This window comes from Pyrgilauda ruficollis, unplaced genomic scaffold (assembly GCF_017590135.1).
Source record: "Pyrgilauda ruficollis isolate IOZ18807 unplaced genomic scaffold, ASM1759013v1 scaffold28, whole genome shotgun sequence".
Classification (NCBI taxonomy): domain Eukaryota; kingdom Metazoa; phylum Chordata; class Aves; order Passeriformes; family Passeridae; genus Pyrgilauda; species Pyrgilauda ruficollis.
Window position 1 is genome coordinate 5,329,811 of NW_024524155.1, and position 24,908 is coordinate 5,354,718.

Consider the following 24,908-nt stretch of genomic DNA (forward strand, 5'->3'; position numbering starts at 1 on the left):
CCCTGTGCTGACAAAGATGAGGCTAATATAAAAATATATTCTTGGTGCCAGAGTTCAAACAAGAGTAGGCAATGAAGTGCAGCATCTTTTAGCTGCACTTTGACAGAAAAGCAAATATTTTTCAGCTCTGCTCATGCAATGTTTACTTTCACCACTGTGAACATTGCTGCCTTTACAAGACATCAGTCTGCTTATCCCAACTCCATCAGACAGGAGGTTTTCTGCAGTCCCCTGTAGCAAGGGTAAACTTTCAGGTTGAGTCATTCAGGTCTCTCTCATCTTCCTCCTTCAGATATCTTCCTATGCCATATCTTGCATAAACACATGCGTTACACAAGCTCAACCACATAAGTTTTACACTCAAATTTTGTGTCATTGTGACAAAGTTAATTCCCAGCCAATTATACCTGCTTAGAGCCTACCAGCCCCCTACCAGCACATTTTTATGGCTGGGGCTTGTCTCTGTGTGTGCCTGCAGTCAGACCTACCTCAGGCTTTTATCTGCTCCCACACAAAACCCTGTGCCCTGAACTACCACAGGCAGTTGGTGTTTAAGCATTTTGCATGCAGGATAAATTCAAGACAAGTGGTGAAATTATGGAACAGAGTATCCTTTTATCCTGTCCAGGCAATAAAAATGCACCATGGCTAAAACAGTTATTTTATTTAGCATCTGACCACAGAGTAGAATTTTTCAATTTTGTCATCACTAGGTTTTTCTCACTTGAAACAGTATTAAACCCAGACTGTTTCATAGACCTGATTCTTTACCATCACCAAGTAGATCAAACATTGATTTATTATTTTCATAGGGTTTTTAGTAGTGAAATTAGTCTGATTGTTTTTTTCCCCTCCAGCAAGCTTGACCTTGGAGTCAACATTCTGGTTAGCAGTCAATGTGACATTATCACACAGAGCATGAGGATTCCTCTCTTTGCCTTCATGGCAAAATACATGCCATTTCATTGTCTTGATGGAGCCTTCAAACTTTACTGCAGACTGAGGCAGCCAGTCCTTTGAGGGGAGAAATGTAAATCAAATGCTTGAATCAAGTCAGCTTTAAAGAACTGAATTTCTGGAGAGGGGCAGAGAGGATGGAGAGAAGAAAATGATCACACATTTTTTGTCCACTTATGCACTGTTATGATGGGATGACAGTGGACTGAACAAGAGAAGAGCAGCCAGAACTGTACAACAATTCCATGGCCACTAGGTCCTCAGCTTCCCCAATTCCACAAATCTTCCTGATGCCAGCAGCCACCTCAGGGAGTGGACTGTGAGGTATCCCAGGAACAGGACAAACAGACACACTTTGTTCATGCTGCTCTTTTGCAAACTCTACACCTGGTGACACAAAGACTCCCTGTATTTCACATTTCAAGTTCCAGTATCACTAAGGTACTGGAAGTGTAAGTGTATCTTATGTTTTATGCATCTTATGTTTATGATTAGTGTATCTTATGTTTTAACTAATAGCACAGCTTTGCTAATATTAACTCCTCTTTTATTTATAAAATTTTTAGGTGACTGGAGTGAGTTTTTGTACTTGTCTTGCTAATAAATATGCCAGTTTGTGACTGATTGAGATAAGAAAGTTGCAGACAAAGCTTTTACTGAAGTATCAGCTTCACTTTGTGCCATACGTAGGATATAATCCCATGTGTATGACAGGCATATACAGCAGCCCTTTTGTCTTTGAATTGCCTACACAATGTGAAGTCATATATGGACTGGGCATCTCTCATTCCCTTTGCTCAGATGGAGCAGCCTATACCAAATCAACAAAATAGCAATATCCAGCACATACTCCAGCTTGCCTATTCTACCTTTCTATCAAAAAGTGGTTTCCAAACTCAGAGGTACAGGGAAGCAGAGTATTCCAAAATAAAAATAGTCAGACAGATTTGTGGTAACTTCATTATTTGAAAAAAGAAACAGCTCTACTTATCCAAAGTAACCACTACTTCTCCACAAATCCTTTGTCTAAAGTGCTGAGCCAGAACCTACCATGTTGCTGTTTATAAACCTGCCTAGAAGTCTAACCCAGCTTCACTGAACCACCAAATAATACTCTTTGCAGATGATGTACACATATGATTCTTATGGAAGGGACATATGACCTCAGCGAGGCTTGGGAAGCCCATTCTCACAAAACAGATCTTATTTCCAACATATTTTTACATTCACCACCTGAGAGAAAACACATCAAATATCTCCCACGTCTGAGCTATCATGACACCATGGAATCAATTTTCATCACCGAACTGCATAGCTACTGACCTTCCTCAGCTTGGGTTGAACGGCTTCCAACATAGTGCAGGTGCTTCCTCCTGGAGCTGTGTATTTTTTTCTGTGTCCTGACATGTCAGCTTTTTTATGCAATGTGAAAGCTTTGTCATTCAGCTGTTCCCATTCTCTATGACATGACTGGCACCACTCTGCTTTATTTCCCCTGCTTCAGATTACCCAGAGTACAACTGAGGAGCAAAGAGCTACAATGCCATGTAGCACATTTTTCCACAATCAGGAGTGTGTCTGAATAGAGCCCTGCAAGGTCAGATGTAAGATCCTTAAATGGTTAAAATCTGCTACTGAGCTGTCTTATGTCATGTCTTACACTCTCTCTGCATTTACTGTTCAGTAACAGTGCAAAGCACTATGCAAAGAATGCCTCCAGCAAACTGGATCTGTGTCTTGGCATTCACTGGAACAGAGAGGACCAAGCAGAACTGGGCCTGCCTCAGCTGAAGACACTGCTGAGAAAATTTCTGCATGGAAATTCAGAAAAGGCATCCCACCTCTCCCACAACATACTAGTTCCCAGATCAGCTTAAGCTGACGTGGCATGTCAAAAGCAGAAATGCTCTAAGTCTATCAACAGGTACATAGTTGCATTTGGCTCTAACTTCAGGAGCCTGCACATGTCAGTGCTGTGTAAAATTCAAGCGTGTATTTTTTGGAATTAGAGTAGAAAAAATGTTAGTCTGCCTAATCCTTGAGTTTGTTCTGCTTTGGATTCATTCCCTGTAGCTCAATTCTGAACAGTGAGTTTGAGTAGCATCAAAAAGATTGAGATGGAAGCTTGAAGGCTTCCCTCTTACCAGCTGAATCTGCTGCAGATGTTCGACCACTGGTCAAGTCCTCAGTATTCAGTGACTGCAGGTCTGTGTAGGAGGGAGCAATGCTTGGGCTGCTGGTGTCCTCTGAGTTGGTTGTCCAGCTGCTCTCTGAGGCACGGGCTTGCCTCTCAGAAGAGTTGGAAGAGGGGGAAGTCCAGCTGTGTGCTTTTGATGCAGACACTGGTTGCAGAAAACAGGTATTTGTTAGAGACATGCAGGGCAATCTACCTGAAGATCACAACTATTCCAAAGACAAGCTAGATCAGTGTACTGGGGCTCTGTAAATACAAATTCCAACATCTACAGCAACACAGTTATTTTATAACAAATGCAGAGCAACTTAGCTAGTGCCTGGCACTGTCACCCTCCAGCACTACTCAGCTGTCTGCCTTAAATTCCATGCTGCAAACAGCCATATGCTTTCCTGTTGCTCAAGTATTGGAGAAGCTGTGACTTCTCAGAACAAGATTTCATGTTTCTGACACTGCTGACAAGACCTGAATATGTTTGTTGTGCAACTCAGTGGAGTTTTTACAGCACCACAGATTTTTTTAAAGTGGTTTTATTTTATTTAATTAAGCATTCCCTATCTGTGACACCCACTCAAATGCAGTCATCATCTCAGGAATGCTCTGCATGGAGGGGGAGTATAAAAATAACCTGAAATTGACCTATTAATGTGCACTAGGAATGGCCTTTGTTTCTAAAAATGCAGAATGTAGAATCCCAATCTGAATATACTACATAACATTTTTGCTCAGTGTAGACCAAAAATCCTGTTCTACGAATTTGCCAGACTTGCATGTCAAACAGTTCAGTCCTGCCTAACCATCACCCAGAGTTCAGAACACAATCACACACATCCACTGCTATGAATTTGTATTCTGTACTCATTGTATTACATGCTCTTTGCCCACAACATCACTTGAATGCTAGCAACAATGGGTGACTCTAGTGAGGAAATAATACTAATAGAAAACAAAGTTATGGTTAAAAAGTCTTCCTGAACTAAGGAAAAGCGTAGGGGTAGAGACTAGTTCTAATTTAATATCAGCTTAATAACTGTTTTCTAAATTGGTACATCTGTATTTAGCTGTTAAATCAGCAAAGATCTTGATGCTCCCCAGATCTCGCAGTTACAGTGAACAACTACTGACACAGAGATTCTCTTCTCAGTATGTAATAAACAACCCTTACTACGTTGACAGATACTTTGGAAAAAATGACAAATTAATGTTAGAGAAGATTTATCTCTCTCCATCCAAGCAATATGATGGGACACTTCCACATTATGGAAACTTTGATATGTGCATAGACAGAATATCCAAACAGTGCTCTCTGCCTTGCCTCTTGAGAAGTGTGAATTTATTTTGTATATCTGCACTGATAGCCTCATCTAAGCAGGCAGTGATATTTTTATATGTGTACAGCTGTGAGCCTACTGACACTGAGTGGCATCTGAGGAATCATCCCTGAGGATGAGGAGCTGAAAGTCAGATCTGCCTCCTTATTGCACAGGTTGACAGCTGTTGTGTCTGATACAGAACCAAAGCCCACCCCTCCTCCCTGCAGTAACTGCACGCTGTGTGGTGCTTGATGCCTGTAGAGAAAGGATGATGAATGTATGATTGTAATCTGTCAGTCCCTCTCTCAATCCTTTTGTTAAACACGGCACCTCAAAAGCCATCCTTAAAAATTCAGCTGAAATTGCTTTGACAGACAGAGCACTTTATTTGGACATAAAGGACAAACTGAAAAGCTGAGCTCTATATGTGGATCATTAACAGGAGCCAAGTGTTTTTTTAAAAGTGTGCTTTATGTCCTAGAAACTATGGATTTATTTTATAAAAAAAAAAATCTTAGATTTCCAGTATTTTTTTAAGTCAGTCACAGCAATTTAGAAACACGTGAGATCTAATAACTCAAATACTGCCAACTAGTTTTGTGCTTTCTAAACTCAATTGTTATCTAAGAAGGCATCTGACTGGACTAGTGTTGCCAAATACTTCTATGTAAGGGCAAATTCATTTTATTCCAGGCAAGTTGGGCCATCTTGAAAGAACAGAATTGTTTGCTTTTTTTCTAAAAAGAGTCTTGTACTTCAGAAAACCAAAACCACAGGCAGCTTTTCCTGCCACAGGTCTTCTTTAAATTCTTACTACAGTTACCTTCCACCTGTGACTGTTCTAGGTTCCCCAACACTAATTATTAAAATTAGCAAAAGGGCATTTTCAACTATGCTGAGCCAAAAGACCATCTAGCAATCTCAAAAAGCAAGACAAGCAAAAGTAAACATCTACACACATGTTTAAGATCTCTCTTCAGATGCTTCTGCTTGCTGCTCTTCAGATTCCTGGAAGTGCTGCAGCCAAATTCCTAAATGAGGCAGGGCTCTTGTAGAAATTTTGAATTCAGTCTCTAATGCTAATAGCCAGAGTCACAGCCTTTCTGCTGTAGGAATTTCTCAGAAATCTGTTTATGTTGAAAGACCAGTGCCAGAACTATCCCTAAAATGCAAATTCCGTAGCACGCATTGGATACTGAAAATCAACTCATTTTTTCCTAAAACAAAAAACATTTCCTTCAACATGCATTTTACTTTTCTTGACAGGTCTATGCTTAAAACAATGGACTGGCTTTTAATATGCAGATTTACTTGAAGCATTAATTCCTCTTTGGTGGAAATCTCTTCCTTGATCCCTACACTGTATTATAATAAACCATGTTAGCATAATTTCCTATTACATAGGACTTCAGATTTTTCTGATTTTAACATAGCATCACAGTTTCTAGTGACAGGTGTAGTTTCCAGCTGCTGATCTTGTCTTGCAAATATTGCCTACTTTCAGAGAGAACAGCACAAAGTAGTTAAGCTCAGATATGCTGTTGGATAGCCTCTCAAGGGTCATGGTAAGAGTCCAAGTAATTTGAGCCTTTTAAAACCAGACAAAGCTCTTGGGAAGAAGTGGGCATGGCTGACTAGGAGGGATGATGTAACAGACTTGCCTTAGTCTAATTATGATGACTAAGAATACCTCATTGAATTGAAGGGTGCAGCTAACACTGATAGAATATGCGAGTTGGAGGCCCATTGTGTAACAAATGCAAATGTTTTGTCACCTGCTGGCTGTGATCATTTACAGATTGTGTAGCATTTGTGATAGGAACATTTGGGTCAGCCTAAAAATCTCATTTTTCACTTTGGCAGTAACAATTTGACTAGGCTGATAATAATCATAACAATATTCAAATTTCTTATTTTCCCCGCAAAAGGAAAACAGAGAATGGGACACCACAATACATCATTTATCTGACTTAATATTTCTATGGCCTCACTCAAGAGTTTTTGCTTGTTGAGGAGAAATCCACATGATTTAGCAGCTGTCAGTTAACTATACATGAACCCCAAATATTTTGAAACAAACATTTTGTTTAGCATTTACTCTGCCTGAACCTGGCAGAAGGAAGGGTTTACAAGAACATACTAAATAAAGATTGTTTTCACTGTGAGGCTTGCTATGGGTGCTTTTCTTTTCTTTAACGCAAATTTTGACCTTTCTTTTCATCATCCAAAGTCTTTGCCCATTTATTCAGCCCTGTTTCTTGCCATCAATCCCCCAACCTCTGCTCCCCCAACAATGTTTTCAATTTTCCCAGAACAACAAGGGTTCAGCATTAGCCTACATTTCTTTAAAATGTACTTCCCACTAAATTCTAACTGTATTTACATTGCTATTTTTTTAGACTCTGAGCATTTTAAGAGAAATATTTGCTTTTGGGGAAACCTGCGCCAAAATACTGTAGCCCTAATGTCAGAGCAAGACAGCATCTCTCTCTCCGAGGATCCATCCTCTTTGCTCTCATGGCACTCTGGAAATCCCACTTTGCAAGCCCTTTTCAAAATGTGTTTCCAGGCAGCCTGGCCATCAGCCTGGGTAATTATCTGGTCAGTTGAGCAGCTGCTCAAGCACAGACAGACAGACAGACACGATTTCCTAACAGCGCTGGAGCCCTGACAGGAACGTGACCGGGGATGCTGAGCCTCCAGGACGTTGCTCTTCACGGCTGCCTGCACAGGAAACAGATTTCAAATCTGTCCATCCTTCTCACACCAATCCTTCTGTTCGTACTTAGCCTTTATACTCCTCCCTCCCCCCGGCTGGGTATTTGCTATTGTTCTCATGCAGAATGTTTGCTACTGGAAATGAATAATTGCTGTCACCACGGGCTTTCCACTCAGGGTGTCAGCGTGCACAGCATCTCCAGCTTTGCTGCCGCCCATAGAATAAATTGTGATCTGCACAATAATGGAGAACAACTAGGCTGAAGTTTATCCTACCTCTTGCTGTCAAATGTCCCTCAAAGTAAAGGGCCAAAAACAAAGACTGTCATTTCTGCTTCTCTTTAGAGGCTGTCAGCTGCACTGGTCTGGCCCTTTACCATACAGGGTCCAGAAAAGGAGTGGGACCAGCTCATAAGTAGGGATTTTAAAATATCCTTAGGAAACACCTCCTTAGGGCTCCTATATAGTTCATAGAATAATAGCTTCCCATGCAAGAATTACATGGAGTACATCCTGGTCTGACTGGTGAGAACCACCCTCCTCCATGATTCTCAGTCAGATGCCAAAGTCAGTGTAAATATCCTCCCTCTGTGACATGGATCACACAGGACAAGCCTCTAAAGGGGCACAAATGATTGTCTCCTTCAAAGTCTTCAACTGTCTCCTGCAGTGCTTTTGGAAAGTCTATTCTTTTCATCTGGATGTCCTAGACCTCTGCCTACAGACTAGTGTCCCCTATGACTGAAAACACACATCAACAGGCAGTGCTTTTGCTAAGCACATACCTTAAAACTGGGCCACATCCCTCCAAGGGTAGGACATCAAGTAATATACCACAAAATTTGTTTTATGGAAGTCTTTTTCTTATGATTAGCTTTATTAAGGTTGAGAAAAGATTTTTAATTTTTGCTTAAGAAGGTGCATTTATGGGTTTTTCAGTTAGCAAGGATATAACATTAGGAGGGAAATACCAAGTCAGAGCAACCAACAGCCCCATTTGAAAAAGTATGTGGCTATGTGAGTAAGCATAAGGATCACATAGCCATGAAACTAGAGAGTGAGGTAGAGCACCTCAGTTTTACATATTTACACTTCATGGGTGCTCTTCCTTCTCTCCACATCACAAGGATAAATAAGTATTTACAACTAAGAACCAGTAAATAAATATAAAGAAGGTGAGAGAAATCTCTTTTAGCCTGAAGGTTCCCCTACTTCTGCACAAAGATCTAACCACACTGTTTCAAAAGGACTAGTCTGTAGCACCCATCAGTATAACAGATTGACAACCAGTTGGGGTTTATCCAAAACCCAATCCAAAGCTGACAATCCAAGTTTTCTGACAGAAAACTACAGGAAATATCTGATGGACTCAGTGAGCAGAGGGAAGCTAATAAATCTTTAAACTTCTTTAATAAATAACAGTCATAAACTGGAATTTATAAGAGAGAATCTCAATTTAAACATGAAAAAGTGAACTAATGTTTTCTTGGGCAATTACTCCACAACCTCCTGCAAGGAAAGACAGAAGTCTGTTCATGCAGAAAAGTTAGAAGCTCATATATCCACATTAGTCACCATAAGCTGATGAGGCAAGGCAGAGGATTTGCAAGCATGTTTAAAGCAAGTCAGAAAGAACTGCTATATTTGAAGAAAAGTGCATGCAGCACTGGAATTAAGGTAAATGTCTGCTGTCTTTGTCATTCTCCAGCTGCTAAATCACAGCATCAAAGACAGCAGGAAGTACTGATGAGCACTGGCACATCAGTTGCTGGTATCAGTGAATTGCTGGAAAAAAAGCATATGGGAACTAAGATCAGGTAAAGGCTATGATCACAGAGGTGATCATCATTCTTTGGGTTCCAGATTACAGAGGCAAATAGGCTCAGATTTTTCAATGGCTTTTCATACCTCTATGTAAGCAATGTCACTACTGAAAACACCTCTGTGCTCTTTCCCCATGAATGCATTTTGGCAATCTCCAGGACTTAGTCAAGACACAGGTGGAGTAAATCACAAAAGGTTTTCATTTGCTTTACAAAACAAAAATATTTTTTGTTCAATCCAGAAGGATAGTATGAGCCCTTTTTTAAACTCTGATAACATTAATTGTGTTAAAATACAGTACAAACTACTCAAACCTTTGAGAAGCCAAAGAGCAAGGCAAAAATCCTGTATGCTCTCATTGTACTTTGTTATCTTACTGGAACAGACCTTCTCATTGCTTTTGCCTCACCTGTTTGTGGGTGGGTTGATGAAGCACTGGTCCATGGTGCATCTTCAAACCGAACCCAAGCACTGATGGATGATGACAGATCAGTGCTGGGACACACATGGTTACCAAGCACAGCAGAATCCACCTTGGGCTCCTCAGCTGCCTCTTCCAGCTCTGAGCAGAAAAGGTCTTGAAATTCTCCATTTGCATTGTGGTTCTCTTTTGAGGATGTGTTGGGGGAACTAAAACATTTCACTGAAGGAGCCTCAGTGCTCCCTAAAATAGACGTAACATAGAAAGATTTAGAGGGTTGACCATTATTTCAATGTTTTTTATTGAAACACCTAAAATTTGCCATTAAATGTAGGAAATTTTCTTTCACCTAATGCAGTTTTTGGATTAACACTGGGCAGTCTTGCATTTGATTTTAATAGGTGAAATGTCCTCCATGGTTGGTTGGATACTGTCTTGAATTTTGAAGCAGAGATCCAAAACCTGTAGTAGATCTACATTACATCACATAAGGAGAGTAATTTGCCTTTTTGGCCCGAATTCTCCTATTACATAGGGGTAAGCAGGAGATAATTCAATCTCTGCACAAACTGCTTCCACGCAGAAGGCAAGCTCTCCCATGCTAGATATATGAAAGTAGCTGGTCTAAATCAAACAAGGAAATCTCACCAGTTCCAGAGAAAATCAGAGAGCTTACCTCGTGGGGGAAGAGGAAGGAGCAGCTCATCAGTGAAGGACACCCACTCGGACTGGTGGGAGGCAATGACACTTGTCAGAGATGTCATATTCACAGCAGGTCACTCATCTTCACTCAGGGATCAGAAGGAGGAGGAAGCAGAATGGGAGAGGTATGGTGAAGATGAGCAACAGAGGGAAACACTTCCTTTGCACTTTCTTTTTAACTGCTGTAAAGACAAGAAAATAGATTATTTCTTTTAGAAAATTAAATGGGAGGAACTAGTGCCACCATTTTTTATAATATAGAATTTTAAAGCAATTTAAAGCACTACCACCTTTGAGGCTGGAATGTCACCTGTCTCTAGAGGAGGGTTACACTTGAGCAACTCCTTCATATAAAGCTACTGACGGTCTTGAGACATCTTCATGTTAAAACAGTCCATCACCAAAAACAATATTTTAGTCCTTACTCAAGGAGCCATGCCTCTCATAATCCCAGCAAGAGCAGATGAGGAGATTCTCCCAGGTTTAGTAAATTTTGATTATGATGTAACTTAATCCCCACCCCAAGCTGTCAACATGTCTTTGCCCACCTTGCTGCTTACAATGTCTAATCTCTCTGCAGAGCAAGCAATAAATTGCACATTTCATTATCACTAACATTTATGTAGCTGATTCTGGAATGAGGATGAGTGGCCAATGACTCTTATCATGGTATAGAGAGCTGCTCTCTCATCTAGATGCACCTTCCACTCTGCTGCTTGACTGGAACTTCACATTTAAATTTTAAAAACTATCTTAGACCTTATTCAGAGATAAGCATGATTTTGCTGTAGCTCAGCAAATGTTTTCACAGATGTGAAAACTGAATTTAGTAGGCCTTCCCACACAGATCTGTGAATCTGCTAAAAGGAATGGAGCACTGGAAAGTGCTCTGGTTGTTAGCTAGCAATTGGGAGGGTCAGGTCCAGGCAGAGAAATTCTCTCTGACAAGAACCCATGACCACCTCAGTTTTGCAAACCACTTCAAAACTCTCAGAAGACTCTTCCTAGGGAAATATGCTAATCCTGTCCCCAATTATCTCAAGCATTGAAGCTCTTGTTGCCATGGTGTCGAAGTACTTGAAAATACTGAAACTCAGACCTATTTGAATGAGCTTAAGCAACGTTTCTGGGCCTCCTGTCTCTCACCTAACTAAAGGGTTTTTCAGGGTGAAATTCATGTTAGTGTACAAGCACATTTACTTCACCGAGACTTCTCTTTATCCCACATTAACAGAATTTGGGCCTAAAAAGCAGACATATTTAAATGCATTCAATCTTTAAGCATTTCTGAAGGAGACAGATCATCAAATAGCTTCCAATTTTATTATTCTCCTCAGGGCCACAAAGTCCTTTGTCAGCTAAGGCAGATCAGCAATCAAGAGAGAGCTGAAAAGGTCAAAAGTTTGTAAGTCACAAACTTGCCTGACAATTAGAGAGAATTCCTGTCTGAATTCCCCCACTGCCACGGCAGGACCCCTGTCCCCATGCAGTGTGGGCAGATACACCTACCTTCCCTGAATAATATCTATTTTGGGTGCTGTTAATAGAAACTACAAAGCTAAACATAGAAGCAAGCTAAGGAGGAAAAAAAAAAAATAATCAGATGTTTAGGGTCATTTGGAGGCCATATGAGGGAAGGAGAGGATGACCTTGGTGTCTTGTTTTCCTCATGTGACCAATTAAGCTGTTTGTTTTGGGCTTGTTTAAATACCTGTAACTAAGTTTTCTTTTCCCAGACAACTGGATACTGACCTGCCCTTTCTCCTGGAAAAGTTCTGACAGAAGAATGAAGTGGCAGGAAATGAAAAAAGAAAACAGTTTAGCCTGCCCTTGATGCACAGAGACTGCAGTAGAGCTCATTTTTAAATTAGTTTTTTTCTCTTAAATTTCAAGGGGAAGAAAGACATGAAAGGAGGCAAGTAAATGGACTGTTTCAGCAGTACAGATACGTGGGAGAATTATATCATTATTTTAAGATGGATTTCTTCTAGTACCCTACTGCCCTGTGACAAACATAATTCTTAAAATCCACCAGACAGCAAAACTAGCACTTTCAAATAGATAATAAGCATTATAAGCCCAGAAAAGCATCAGAATACTGTTCATTGAGGGTTACACAACTTTCCCATGACTGGAATTTTCTAGAGACTTCCCAGTTTGGTAAATAAAAAGATTGTGTTGACTTATCAGGGTTATCATGCCCTTTAAACAGGCAGCCTGAAAGAGAAGAAAGGCAGTCTGAGTAGCTAATAACTTCAAAGATATTCAGAAAAGAGGCATTTTGAGGATGCATATGTTAGGTTAGAAAAAAAAAAAAAGAAAAAAAAGATAGAATTTTGCATTCTTTCAACGTTCACAAAATATCTTCAATCCCACAATCCTATCCCTTGACCTAAATGCCTGTACAGAATTATGAATCATGTATAGCCAACACCTGTGCAGTCTATGTGGAAAAAATACTTCATCCACAAACTTTCACCTCTCATTCACTCTCCCAAATCCTCCTTTGAGAAAGGCCTAAGCCCATCCCATTGTGAACCAACGGGCCTCAGGCAGCACAACACCAGTGCCACTGTGCATTCAGTGAACACAACGATGCTGCAATCTGCAGAACTACTACAGAGGTAAATCTCTCCAGAAGAACCATTTGTATTGTGGGTAAACCTGAATCCTCTCTGTACCAAAGCAGTGAGCACCACTATTTAAACACTGCAGCAAGTACTCTGCAAGTGAATTTCAGAGTGTTCCTTCCTGTTCTTCAGAAATCTCAAACATCTCTGGCTATTCGTAGAGCAATGAATTTTGGAGCGTACTAGGAATAAGAACAAATGGATCCTCTAAACTCCAAGTGAGCTACAATTAAAACAAAAGTTTATGCAGCACAGCCCAAACAAGAGCAGAAGGAAACACATTTCTTGGAACAAGATATTACCAGGCCAGACCAGCAATGTTTTTTCTCTCTACATGAACAGGATTGTTTTGATTGTTTCTTCTGGATTTATGTTATGTGCACTAAGCTTTTGCTGCTGAACTGGTTAAAAAAAAAATAAAAAAAAGGTAAGCTAGTATATCAGATTTTTTTGTAAAAAAAAAAATGTGAATCAGAAATTTGTTTGTTTCCTACTATTACACAGTAAGTACAATGTTTTACCTACTCACCCCAATGATCCTTACTATCAGTTCCAAGGCAGTGACTTGACCAAGAGGCAAAAAAAAACTCTCTAAGAAGCTGAAATTTCTGCTTCAGGTGTCCCTTTTCCACATTACAGCTTCACAGTGGTGCATGTAAATCTGAGTGACAAGTAGGTGACAGTTATTTCCAGATCTCCAGGAGGTAGAGATCACAGAGCTGGAACAAAATTCCTCCCAGTGTTTTGATAAAACACATTATACAAGCCCTTTTGAAAACTGATGGTTTATTCTAAAATGACAGAACTGCTTTGATAACTAGAAACCTCTTATTTCAAAACTATGCAAATTCACAGACTACAGACATTCCTTCTTGTGACATGATTACCCATCTGTCCTTTTGTACAACTCCGCTCTAGCAACAGATGAAAAGGAATAGCATTGTCCTTCTCCCTTCACCTTGGTAAACCAAAAACATGTATTTGAGAAAGACACACATAATTATCCAGAAGTCTGACACCCAGCACCTTGTACAATGAGCCCTCAGTTTAGGTGGGGCCTTTAGACACTATGTGAGTACAAACACCAACAGGACTAATGTTGATATGTAGAAATGTTTGTGGCACTATTGAGGCTCAGAAGTATCAGAAGTATCTGTAATTGCATGGTGTTTTTGTAAACATACCATTCCAAGTATTTAATTACTCATGTGTTTGGACAGCAAACTCAAACAGTTTCTCAGTAGATTTCAACTCTGCTTAGAAGAAACAGCTTAGCACAGTTAATAATTTTAAGCACTAAGGGTCATTTCTCCAATTGCTTCAAGTTACATCCATATGATGCAGGCTGCAGTTGGCTTTCTGATCACTACCTGGAGTTACTAGGTTATATGGGAAAACAGGAGAAAAAAATCAGAATAAAAATACTGAGAATGAAATTCAGTTGTTTCTTTTCTTGTTTTCCAAATATAAATAAGTAGTAAGCTTGTGCTAAGTGCACAGACTCTATTGCCTGACATGGCAACACTATTGAAAAAAAAATCCTGTAATCCATACAGTGATTCTGTTTTTCTTGCCTATACATTCTCTCACAATCCCAGGAACTGAAACATTAACTGGTTACTGTGGTTTGTATTTGGTTTTGTAGGAGACCTTTGTGGGAAAACAACTAGACAAGCTGTTAAATTCCACTTAGAAGAGAAAAGAAACTAAGCCAAAGGGACAGTAACAAAAGGAAAAACTCTGACATGGGCTTTTCTTGTAACAAACAAGCTTCACTCCCACCAGGAAAGCCTCAAGGAAAATAAGTAATTTTATTTTGACCATGTGTTTGGCAAACCTGTACAGATGAAACTATTCTGGTAGCATGAAGTGAAGAATGATTGCTGGCTGCCTTGGGCAAATTTCCAAGTGAGAGAGAGCTCATGGCTCTTCCTCTCAGCTTTTCCTGTAAATAAACACTGACCATCAGCACATCATGAGCTGAATAATAAACAAACTCCAAATTGGAACTCTGTTCTCCAGCATCAAAACCAAGTCCCAAGTACTTCAAGGTGCAACAGCATAAACAAAACACAGGACTAAACAACAGGAAAATAAACCAAAACAATGAACTTGAGAAACCCAATGACATAAAGGAAGTGGATTTGGATATCATTCTTACTGAGAAAAATCACTTTACCAACGTCTGCCTAAATGCCTGAGGTAAGATTACCTCATGAATGATCTAGATGATGACAGGAATTAAGTTATATTTGGTTGATTATTGTATTTGTAATACTGACAATATTTTCTCCATGTATACAGCTCTGTAAGCTTGTAAATTGCCCTGAGAAAGTCCCTGGCAAAACTCCGGTTTAGATCTTAAACCAGTTTTACGTACTCTGATACATGCTTTTATATGAGCTCCATGACTTCAGATGTAGCTTAAAAAACTCAGTCACTACCTGGTGCATCTCACACAAAAGCAGAACAAACAAAAACTGACAATATGAAGGGAAGAATTAGGGCCCAAAGGGAGACCAGTGGATATGCCTTACAGAACTCCTGCAGCCTCTCTGGGAGAAAGGATGGCTTTTCCCATTATGGGTTACACCTGAGTGAATGGTAACAAGAGCCTGCTGTGTCTGCAGAGCCAGAGCAAATCCCCCTTGTGCATTACAAGGTAGGGCATTAGTGTGGTCTCCTGGTGGTTTTAGATAGAGATGGAGTGAGGTACTGAAGGTCACTAGAGCTACACGGCACAATGGATGACAAAAAAGCAAACAAGGAGTCTGCCTGAGCCCAGGACCCACTGCAGCCACCCTAATGACCATCCCCAATTATTCCAACAGATGAAGTGATCTGCCTAAATGCGCACTGCAAGTCCATGGCAGAAGCAGTGTTAAAGCTGAGGTGACCTGGAATGACCTTTTTTTCTCCAGCTCAACCAGCACACATAAAAGCATATGCCACAAACACATATCCCAGCTTTCCTGGAAGCTCACAATTCAGTGACAGTATGAGAGGAGAGTCTGTACAGGATGCATTGATAAGAAAGTCACAAGCATCTCCCCCAGGAATATTTGCATCAAGGCTAATATCTGGAAGGTCAACAGCTGCTCTTTTCTCTGCACCACAATCTATCTGCCACAGAAGCTCCTCTGTTTTCCACAGAGAGAGAGACAACACCTAAAATGCTCTCCTGCAGGCAATACCAGCATATCTAGGCAGTTCAGAAGGCAATAACGTCTCTCCTGCCAAGGCCATGCTTCAGAAATACTTCATTGATTCTGGATGCCTAATAATGAGAGACAGAGATTCAAAGTCTGATGCTGGAGATAAACTGTACAACCTCCTCTATTGCTTGTCCTCCTAAAAGCATGAGAAGATGCAAAGATGCTGTAGAAGACCAGCAGTGCAAAACAAAATAGTAATTGTTATTTTTTTTTTTATTTTTACTATTAGAAGTAATATACAGCAGGCAAAAACCAAAGGAGGATGTGAGACAAAATGTTTGACAGTGATAGTTCACATTACCAGTCACATCAGGAAAACAGAAGTTCTACATCTCAGGACTTTCAGAATAGCTCACTCTGGGTACATGATTCATTCAAAGTGTAACAGAAGCCATGTAATTGCATGGGAACGAGAAGGACAACTTCCCAAACTGTCAGCTTTTCAACTCAAACTAGAATCTGAGGCAACAATCAGTCAAATGCTTCTCTTACCATATAAAGCAACAGTGTAATAAAACTAGACTGGGACAAGATCACAGGAAAGAGGCAATCTGTCAATTTGTTTAGCAGAACATTTGCATCTCTAAAATCTGGTGTTTCCCCCCTCCCCAGTCAGTACTGTACAAACAGGAGAAAAAACAGAAGAAAAAAACCACTAATTTAAGGTTTTTCTTTCCAAAGACTAGAATAGTTCAGGTTTTACTTTGTTCAGCAAAATTCTGTTGGTAATCATAGTAGACAACAGGAAATGTAAATGCAGTAAGGGAGGAGAGGTTGCTAACATCCCCTTAGGAGAGGGTAGGTTCAGGATCCTTACTGCTCTTCCTTGTTTTCTGAAGGTCTCCTCAGGGCAGAAGTCCAAAGCAGCACCCAGACCCCAGACTTCAACCTGCCCACATGTTCCACAGATTCCTCTGCTTCAGGATGGTGAATTTGGAGTAGTCACAACTATTGCACAACACAGTAGTATAAAATTGATGCTCCAATCCACAGTATGTGGAGGGAACTGTGTTTAAGAATTGATTTCTTCTTTCAAACATCAAAAACTGAGTCATATAAGGAACGTGTGTTTCAAAAGAAAATTCCCACTGAGTGACCTGGTTTGCACATCTGATACTGATGCTTTAATATGTTCTCATTTAAATTCTACACAGACAAGCTAGCCAGATGTATTCCATTTACCAAACCCTCCAAAAGCTCCTGTGCTTTATTTGCTGTTGTGATGATTACAAAAGTGTTTTTTAAAGTTATCTCACCAAAACAAAAAGCACAATGTTCTACAATTAATCACTGTGGAACCAACTATGCCATTGCAGGCTGACATCAGTGAAGACAGCCATCAAGAAGCGAACACAAATCATAAAATCCTATCTACCTGTCCTTCTTCTGTACTGGGAGTAATGACAAAAGAAACAGGGAAGGGAGTAAGCTATCATAAGTTTACTGGAATATCATGCTGGATGATAAACACTCTTTCAGAAAACACACAACCTGGCTTGTATGAAATGCTGTCCTGTTGTGACAGATATTAACTTTCCAGCACTGCCTATATGCATTGCAACAAATCACTTCATTTCAAGTATTCACTGTACAACTCAAAAACTGATCCTGCTTCCATCAGTAAGGATGGTAATTCCACTGTGCAGTGTTTCACCTGCACAAATGAAACCAGGGCTTTATTTTCTGATTATAAATAAGTTAAATGCTAGAAGATGGGGAAAAACACCTTCAGTGAAGATAGTGGGTACAATTATTTGCCATCAATCATTATCAGTTAAACTCTCAGTTTGACTAAGACAGCTGGGGGAAGAGGAAAAAAGAAATTCCAAACAAAAAAAAATCTCCAAGAAAGAAAGAAGTCAAGCCCTCAAATACTAGCCACATTCAAGACAAGGGAGGAATTGAATTCTGTAGAGAGATGCTTCACTGGAGGCTGTATGCCTACAGAGAGGATGGGCATTGATCTGTCTGAGCTGTGAGTATGCACAGAATGGGAGAACAGATTCAGACTGAGAGAAAAACACAGAATCCAACTGTGAAAGCATCAGGAAGACAAGGACTATTGAGGAAGTGATGCAGCCCTGAATGAAAGCAAAGAAGTTTTCTTGTGCTGAATGTTGGCTCAAAAGGGTGATTAGGAACGCTGTGCGAGAAAGTCATCTTCTGTTCAAGCCTTCTCTGTATATCCATGTAGCTAACAACTATTTATATATAAATAATTTCTCTGTAATTGTATTTCTATGTCATATCTTTTATAACTTCTAATCTGTATCAGCAGCACCCTTCCAATTAAGAGTTTAAAAAGAGATTTTTGTTGTAAAGGAGATCCTTCTTGATTGTTATAGATAAAGGCAATATTAAAATGTGAAACTGTCTCCCAGTTTAAGGAAACCCTGCTTGATTATTTAAAGCCAGACAAAAACCAATACTCTGGAGGAGACAGTGCAGGGAACAAGCTTGCCCTAGCAGAAAATTCTTTCGATGACCCAACCGGTCTTTCCTCATTTCCACTCTCTGATGAGTCAAATGCAACTTAATGTGATGCCAGGACACTGCAGTCCTTCAGGGCAACCCACAAATATCATGTTTGTTGTCACTCTCTATTTCAGACAGCCTAAATATAGGCCCATTAGACATCATGGGTCTATTCCTCTAGCATGGCTACTCCTGTTTCAAGAGAATGAAAAAACAGCCCTAGGAAAAAAAAAGCGTGCAAAGATTGAATTTAAAGGCACCCAGTATTTTATACAATATTACCAAAAATGTATCTGAAGTAGAAACAAAGTTCCTGACAAGTCAAGTTCATACACAGCACAAAAAGAGTTTGTTTGCAATGGTACTGTCTAATGCATTTGTGCCTAATTGTATTTGTTTACTTGTCAAAACATAAGAATGCCCAGTATACTAGCATGATGTAGAACAGAGAGTATGAGAAAATCCTTCACTTTTTGTTGTTTGGTTTTGGTTTTATTGAGGTTTTGGGCTGTTTTGTTTTTACTAACACACACTAATAAGCGGTACTCTGTGGCAGCGCCCTGATGATAGTCCCTGTGAGACAGCAGGCAACCTTGTGCATTCCAAAAGAGGAATCCAAGACATGGGACCACCTATCTAGGTGAGATCTTTTGAGTGCTGCAGAGGTACAGGGGATGAGTGATGCAGGCCCCTCTTGCACAAGGAGGAAGCAAGGCACTCGTATTTTATTACACTCAGTATTTTGCTGAGGAAGCTGCAACAGGGAGATAATGCAAGTCTGATACCAACTGCAGGAAGGAGGACTGGCTGCACCTCATGCTAGAAGGCATCAAATAATTAATACCAACATTATTGCATGGCTTCCATGAGATCATCTTTTAATGATCAGCTCCAAGCACATTCACATCAATAGCCTGGATGGGATACAGAGAGAATCTGCAAACTTTTCTGGGAAAAAAAGCATTGAATGCTGGTATCAAGCTCTGAGCCTGCATGTTGTGTGGTAAACTAATATAGCTGTCTCCATTCAGAGAGACTGGACAATTCAATTGCAGAGGTCAGAGATGTGTTATTTAGGAGAGGAAATCCCAGATCTGCCAAATCTATTCTACCTCAGTTTTATCCTCTTCAGTGACACTTGAGATTCTGGCTGTTAATGCCCCCAAAGTAATCCATGCACCTATCAACTGAGATCTCATTCCTCATGCTAAACTCATGTACTGGATAATTTAGGATAAATCTGGGAGCATGCACCTGATGTTTCCACCATGTATAATTTATATATATAGAATACAAGCTTTAGCCAGGTAAATACTTGAGCTGTGGTGAACTTAACTTAGCAAGGACCAGAGAGAAAGGAGCATTTCTGTTGGCAAGTTTCTGTCATTAGGAGCAGCTGGCAACTAAACAGCAACTAATCATTAAACTTCATAGGCCAAATTCTTCCTTACAGCTATTCAATTGAAACTGCTCTGTTAGAAAATAAACAGGCCTTGTGCTGCAGAGCTTGACCAGCTCTAATTTCAGCTTTGCAGCTAGTAATACTTTTCTCCTCAAAATTGCTTAGTAGATGTTTTTTCATGCATTTCCATCACCCACACAACCACAAAACCACCATGAAGTTCTGCAAAATAGTACCTTCTGTTCACCAGAGGCCCCTGATTCAGATAGCAAAATTATTCTATCGTATAGCCACCCCCTATTTCAAAAGTAAATTGAAGAAAATTCTTTCATTTCATTTCCCAGCTGGCAAACCCAAGAGCCCACAGAGAGAACTGGTTTCTATAAATATTCATGTCTATAAATGCCAACTAAAACTTGGTCTAAAAGAGCATAATGAATTAAGAAACAGCTCAGCAAAAAGACATCCTTTCTCTCTAGCTCACTAGGCAGGGCTGCTGGCCCTTAGACCAGGAGCTCCACTTTGAGTCTCAGCTCTGGAGCACACTGTCTGCTCTTTGAAAATCAGCGTAGTTTTTAACTACTAGAGCACCTCTGTAGAATTCTGAAGCACACTGGTCAGTTCAGCCCTCTGTTTCAAGCTGAAGGAGTTGTGCTGAGACATTTAGTTCAGTTACCTTAACAAAGCAAGACGAATTGCACCTCCTTTAGCTCCAGACACCCAGTCAGACATCTGAGATAGTCACCTGATGCTCTGCCTAGAGCCAGTTGAAGGAGCACAACATCTCCAGAGGGTCCTTTGCCTGATCTATTTTCAAATGAGGTCAATTTCCCTCCAAGAAGAGTATGGTAACCAACTTAGACTTGCATGTCTTTTTCACACCTAAGGGTGTAAACTTCAAGGAAGTCTTACACACATTTCTAGACATTTCACTGCAGGTGATTGACAGACATTAATATATCACTGCTGAAAAATATTTTCAGTATTATGGGAAATACTTCCTGCCAAAAAAGTACCTATTGAAGGATTTTCAGCATTGATGAGAGCAAAAGCTCTTTCATTTTATGGTTTCCCTTCAGGAACTGTATCTCTATAGAAGTGATATATAAGAAAGCTATACATTCCAGTAACCTACTTCTTTTAAGATTACTTCCTATTTAAAAACAAACACTGTTTGTTTCTATGTTTATCTAAGGGACTCATTGTTCTAGCACTCACGTCTGCTATTAAGTCTTTCAGCATTGTTCTACGATGTTTATTCTTTTTCTTGTATTTTTTTTCTGTCAATATATAATAATGACTATGCTAAATTTAAAAATGGGTTGTCAAGTTGGTCCAGAGACTATATCCTAAGTTTACATTAATAAACAACATAAAACCTTACCAGTAGGAGCTGAGTGGTAGAGTGAAATACTTAGCATTAAGGGCACAACTTTCACAGTACCTTTTTTGTGGTTTTTACTTACAATTCTCTCCAAAATCATCCTGTAGACTGAACTTGCACTAGCACTTGGAGTACATTAAATGAGCTCCTCCTTCTGCTCAGTTTTATCCCAAACAGAATCAGTTTTATGTGCATCTTTTTTAGATGAACAAATGCAGGTGATCAGGACAATAATTTTAAAAGTGCATTCCTGCTCTAAATAATGTGCTCATGTATTTTAATCTATAGCTCTTTCAGAAAAAAAGAGAAATGTGGAACACTGCTGTGTGTTCCCTGGTATTGCCACAGGACTGCATCTTTAAATTTTTTCAATCACAATTTCTGAAATTTTACTCCCTTTTCAGTTTTGAAAAAAATAGGATTTTCCACACCATTCCACTTATCTGAACATTTAGAAGACATTGAAAATTGACAGCAGAAGTCAATAGGGGATACATAATCCCTTCCTGGGAAGCAGTCTTACCCACGTAGACACCTGTAGATGGATTTCTGACCCTGTTTAAGGTCCTGGTAAACCTTTCACCACCTACAAGGAGCAAAGATTTAATCCCTGAAGTTTCCAGATGTACAAGCTGAGTAGTAAGGCTTCTAATTTCCTAGGACTCAAGTTCTTGTGGTCATAATTACAGCCATAGTCTTGAAGACAACACATGTTCATACCCAACACATAAAACGACAGGCATTCCTTCCTTGAGGTTAACCACTTGTGAAGTTATTACATCCATTAGCAGAATTCACAATCCTGTAAGAAAACATCTGTCATGATGGACTCCAAAGAAATGTACTAAGACATCTGAGGACAAAATACTTTTTTTTTTTTTTTTTTATTTTTTTTTTTTTTTTTTTTTTTTTTTTTGTAATGCAACCAAGAGTTCAGAAAAACTGGCCAAGAATTGCCTTTTGAAGGTTGTCCTTTCCTAGTTGACTTGTGGAGTGAGTTTAAGTGATTGTCTTAGATAAACACAACTTTTAGATGGCAAAGATTATGTTAGAAGACTGTCACCACCACATGAGTCCTTATAGTTCTATAGCTTAGTTCCTAATATCTTTTTGGTTTTCCAGTTTCCAAAGAGGAAGCTGATGATGTTGCAAAGACAGCCTTTAACAGGGCTTCAACAATTCAAAATTGATTCTGTTAGCTTACTGCACAAAGCCTCAGTGCAGCACCTGGGTTAAAAGCTGCATGAAGACAGGGTACTACCAGAGCCAAGCGTCAGAGCAGGAGAATCCACAAGCCACAACCTTACAGCTGATGCCACCTTGGAAACTCACTGACTGGAAAAGTCACTGCTTCAGGGGCAACAGAAGCCTTGCAGAGCAAAACATCTTGAGAGGTTTGTAACACACTTAGATACCATTTCTCATCTTCACTTGCTGATGCCAGACTTGAGATAGCGGGAAATTATGGACTCTATAAACATGATGCATTTAGCCCACTCACAATATGGTTTTAACCCACACACAGTCTGGGTTTCTCAACCAGGGAACTGTACCAGCTGCCAGTTCTTCACAAGATAGGTGGCAAGGCAGCACAAACAAGGACTCAACATGAGGAGTTGGCCATTACTGAGATGTAGCTGTTACCTTTTTACCTTGCATCCCTTGGACTGTAATCTAAATCAACCACACAGAGTGTTAATTGTGCCACCGATGTAGTGAGGGATACAAGGAACTCAAGGAAAGCTCTGCAGTTAAAGAACAAGGTATGCTCTTCTGTTCTTAATGATAATGGAGGACACCAATTATGAGAGCACACAACTAGTCAGAACTGAGATACACTGCATCATGTGGGAGAAAAAAACATCTGACCCTTTTCTCTTACTGGAAAGTTTAATGGCCATGATTGATAGTTTTAAAATAATTTAAAAGCCAAAACTAGAAAATAGCAGAGATGACTAAAGTTGCCAGCTGTATTCCTACATTTAAGGAAACCTGTATGTTAAATCTCTGCTACTCACTTTGTACTTTAAAGCATCAGAGGAATATAATGAAAAACCAAAAATAATACACAGAAAAGGTCAAAGATTTACCTAAAAAAAAGCATGACACAACAAAGTAATTCATAGTGAATACTGCTTTAAATTATAATCAATCAAATCTGAAGATTCTTGGAAAAGAGACAACCTAGCCATTAAGAAACTAAGTATTTAGGCAAGTCCAATGTGTTGCATAATCCCGCATAATACATCTCATAGAGATGTGGGAAACTGCTCTTTAAGCTTTTTGGTGATAACACAAACTTTATTAAAATAAACCTGTTTATCTGGACAATATTAAGGCAAAGTCCAGATCTCACTTGTCTGTGTAATGCAAGGTATGTTTCCATGCCCTTGGCAGAGAAAAAACAAAAACAGAGTCACATGCCAGCACTAGCGAACACAATCATTTTCCAAGCAACGTGTAGTTTGAAATTTACTTGCCCAGACTAGTAATTTGCAAAATACACATTTCACAGGAGACAAGAATGATTCATATCTGATTCACAAGTAAAGAAATGTCAATGTTTGCCAAATTTTTGCCTTGACAATACCAAAAGTGCCCTCAAAAGAATACTGCAATATTATCCCAAGGATATTTCCCAGCAAAAGGTACAACTAAATTATGAGAAGACATGAGCTGCAAAACATCACCCGATCAAGTCAAGCAGTCGAGCATTTTTAGAACTTTTGTGTCTCTGGAAACCTGAAGTCTCAAACAGATTCAGCCATGGGAAAGAAAGAATCAGAAAAGTTAAGGCTGGTTACAGCTAATTAATCCACAAAACAATTAACAAAAATCAATAGAGAAAAGTGGAGATGCAGCACGGAAAGAACACTTAACACACGAACTGAACAAATGGGCAGAGAGAAGGCTGTCTGATCGTATATCAACACAAAAATCCACTTTGCACGGAAATATGTAATTTGAGCATTTTAAACCTGCAATTTACATAGCGTATTCAAAGGCGACAACAGAAAGACGAGCGAGCGATTTTTGTTTGCCTTGCAATATCTGAACCGCAGAAAAGCATTTCAAAAGCAGCACAATTCAGCGGACCCAAGCAAGAAAAAACTCCAAACCGTGAGTAATTACACAGAGCAGCTGAGGGGTAGGTGGATACGAGCGGCTTCCCCGCGCTGCTGCTGAGGAGCGTTAACCCTTCCGCAGCCGAGGAGCCCGGCCGCACATCCCGAGGGCTGCTGGGCTGCCCGGCACCGACACCCTCCGCGGAGAGCGGCCCTGAGGGCGGCGGGCACCGAGGGAACGGGTCCGCACTCGGTGCAGAGGGTCGCGGCCGGGAGCAGTGCCGCGACCCCGGCCGGGGAAAGGGCCGGAACGCCCAGGGGAACCTCGGGCGGCCGCGCTCCGCAGGCACCGAGGGGCAGGCGGCGGCCCCGGCTCCGCCAGCAGGGCCACCTGCCTTCGCTTTAGGGCTCCTCGGCTCCAGTTTCTGCTGTGCTCCGCCCGCGCCAGCGCTGCCCGCCAGCCCCGAGCCGCGGCCCCCCTGCCCCGGGGCTCCGAAGGCAGAGCACGGGGAGCCCCCTCCTCCCCGCGGGCCGCGGCCGCCCGGCCCCGCGTACCTACCGCCGGCCGCGCTGCTCCGCGGGCGCTGTGGGCGCGCTCCCGGCGCGAT

At 40.5% G+C, this 24,908-nt stretch overlaps 1 protein-coding gene across 4 annotated transcripts in view; it reads right to left on the minus strand.

Moving 5' to 3' along the window:
• The window catches only part of STON2 (stonin 2), a 70,317-nt gene extending 45,409 nt beyond the window's left edge, over positions 1-24,908 (minus strand). The window contains exons 1-4 of one of the 4 annotated variants that reach the window (XM_041472010.1): positions 24,860-24,908; positions 10,104-10,311; positions 9,416-9,670; positions 3,102-3,299 (exon numbers count right to left, since the gene is read on the minus strand). In XM_041472010.1, coding sequence (XP_041327944.1) covers positions 3,102-3,299; positions 9,416-9,670; positions 10,104-10,191 — 541 coding nt within the window. In that variant the 5' untranslated portion in view covers positions 10,192-10,311; positions 24,860-24,908. The other 3 variants (XM_041472011.1, XM_041472009.1, XM_041472012.1) reach the window with 3 other exon arrangements.